This window comes from Physeter macrocephalus, chromosome 11 (genome assembly GCF_002837175.3).
Source record: "Physeter macrocephalus isolate SW-GA chromosome 11, ASM283717v5, whole genome shotgun sequence".
Taxonomy (NCBI): domain Eukaryota; kingdom Metazoa; phylum Chordata; class Mammalia; order Artiodactyla; family Physeteridae; genus Physeter; species Physeter macrocephalus.
The window spans coordinates 181,968,587-181,971,294 of NC_041224.1; the positions used below are offsets into that span (position 1 = coordinate 181,968,587).

The window sequence follows — 2,708 nt, forward strand, 5'->3', positions numbered from 1 at the left end:
AAAGCCATCACGCGGAGGCCGACGGGCACCCACCGCACGCACGGCCCGTGCCCGCTGCCGGCGGCACCGTGCGGTCACACGGCCTCCGCCTGCGACCCTGCGGTGCGCTAACAGCCGAGAGCGCCAGCCAGAACAAGCCCTCCCGCCTGCCACGGGCTCTCCCTGCAGCTGGCAGACTCGCCCTTACCCTCGGCGTGCTGCCACCTCCTGGTGGGGCTTCTGCTCGCACTGGAAAAGCCTGGGGGGCTGGGACCCCCGAGGGGCAGAAGCTCCAGGAACGAGAAATCTGTGGCGTGTCATCCAGAGGGGCCTGCACAGCCAGCGCGGCGGACGCCGGCGGGCAGGCTCCGCGGGAAGCGAGCGAGTGGCCCCGGACTGGCAGGCCGGGCTGGGCAGGACTCCTCAGCCAGGCCCCCGGGCGCATGGCGAGACCCACGCGCCCGCCGGCGGCCCCGGTGCGTGGACAGGCTTGGGGGAGGCGCAGCTGTCGGTGAGCTACGTGGGCGATCGTGCCTCCTCCGCACCCTTCAAATACGTGAGCTTGGCGACGTCCGTCTTCATGGACCACTTTTTCCACCCCTTGTGGATTCTGGACACTTCCTGGCGTGAAACTTCTGTGGCCAGCACATATATGATGGGGTCAGCCACGCTGTTCACCGTGGCCAGGCTCAGGAACACCACGGAGACCGTGTACAGGTTGATTTCGAAGGCGCACACGGGGCCCATGTCTCCTTTGTAGTAGGAAAAGGCTATGGCTTTGACCAGGAGTACCAGGTGGTAAGGGGCGAAGCAGGACAGGAAGATGGCCACGACCGCGATGGCCAGGCGCTTCACCTTGGCCTTCTGGGCGGCGCCCAAGCTGCTGCTCCGCTTGATACTCCTGAAGATGCGCTGGTTGGTGAAGGCGATAACAGACAGAGGGACGGCGAAGCCCACGGCGAAGCGCGTGTAGTAGTAGCCGGCGATCTCGCGGTCCATCGGCAGTGTGTCAAAGCAGGTTTCCTTGTCCTCCATCTGAAACACCGGGTAGTGGACGAGCCCCACGAGAACGAAGACGGACACGGAGACGAGGACGGCGGTCTTCTGGTGGCGGCGGCCTCGCATCTCCAGCGCGTACACCACTGCCAGGAAGCGGTCGCAGGAGATGCAGCACAGGAAGAGGATGCTGATGTAGAGGTTGCAGAAGAAGACGTAGGCGGTCACCTTGCAGGCCCGCGGGCCCAGGAGCCAGCGGTGCCCGTTCTGGATGTAGACGACCCAGAGCGGCAGGGTGCCGATGTAGAGCAGCTCGCACAGCGCCAGGCAGAAGAGGTAGACGGCCAGCACGTGGCCCTGGCGCGCCCGCAGCAGCGTCAGCCAGGCCGTCAGGCAGTTGGCTGGCAGGCCCAGCAGGCACACGGTGCTGTACACTGTCACCAGGAGCACCCTGCTGTCGTTGAAGGGCACCGTGCAGTTCTGGGGAGCTACGCCAGTCGACAGGGCCCCCGGCAGAGGGCTGGCCGCCGGCGTGGCGCTTCCTGTGGGGCAGAGACAGCGTGAGGGCGGGGGTCGCCGGGAGCCACCTGGATCAGACGTGATAGCGCGAGAAGGGGCAAGAAGGCGCTTGTCAGCCGCGGACCGGACGGGCCAGGGCTAAAGTTTTCCAGATGGTTTCCTAAAGTGATCCTAAATCACCCATCCCCCAGCCGACGGCCTCGAGGATACGAGGCCGGCAATACCTGGTCCTTGTCACTAACTGAGTCGTTTTCCAAAGCGGCGTTTGTGGGCTTGAAGAGAGTTTATTCTCTGTTCGCCTTCTGTTATGAGTTGAATTGTGTCCCCCCCCCCCAAAAAAAAGATATGTGGAGTCCTAACCCCCAGGACCTCAAAACGTGACTGGATTTGGAGATGGGGCCTCTACAGAGGTGATCAAGTCAAAATGAGGTCTTTAGGGTGGGTCCTAATCCAGTATGACTGTGTCCTTATAAAAAGGGGACATTTAAACCCAGGGACACGCGTGAACGAAAGCCGATGTGAGGACAGGGAGAAGACGGCGATCCCAAGCCGAGGAGAGAGGCCTCGGAAGAAAGCAGCCCGCCCACGCCTCCATCTCGGACTTCCAGCCTCCAGGGCTACAACAGAAGAGATGTCTGTGATTTAAATCGTCTGGTCTGGGCTTCCCTGGCGGCGCAGTGGTTAAGAATCCGCCTGCCAACGCAGGCGACACGGGTTCGAGCCCTGGTCCGGGTAGATCCCACATGCCACGGAGCAACTAAGCCCGTGTGTCACAACTACTGAGCCTGCTAGCCACAACTACTGAGCCCGCGTGCCACAACTACTGAAGCCTGTGCGCCTAGAGCCTGTGCTCTGCAACAAGAGAAGCCGCCGCAATGAGAAGCCCGCGCACCACAACGAAGAGCAGCCCCCGCCCGCCGCAACTAGAGAAATACCACACGCAGCAATGAAGACCCAACCAGCCAAAAAATAAAGTAAAGAAAAAAACTCACCTGGTCTGTGGTCCTTTGTTACAGCAGCCCTAGCAAACAATACATCTTTTGGATTTATTGAGTTTAGTTTTTAGTCTATTTCCCCCTTTACTGGTTTGGAGATTATTCAGCCATTTTTAATCTTTTCGGGAGTACCCTGGACATTTTTCTTTTGTGTGTGTGGTACGCGGGCCTCCCTCTGTTGCGGCCTCTCCCTTTGCGGAGCACAGGCTCCGGACGCGC

General features: G+C 61.0%; 1 protein-coding gene across 1 annotated transcript in view; it reads right to left on the reverse strand.

Annotated features, from left to right (window-relative positions):
• Positions 1 to 495: 495 nt before the first annotated feature.
• The window catches only part of GPR132 (G protein-coupled receptor 132), a 5,529-nt gene continuing 3,316 nt past the window's right edge, over positions 496 to 2,708 (reverse strand). The window contains exon 3 of the mRNA XM_024130955.1: positions 496 to 1,517. Within this exon, the coding sequence (XP_023986723.1) occupies positions 496 to 1,517 (1,022 nt within the window). The remainder of the gene's footprint in view (positions 1,518 to 2,708) is intronic.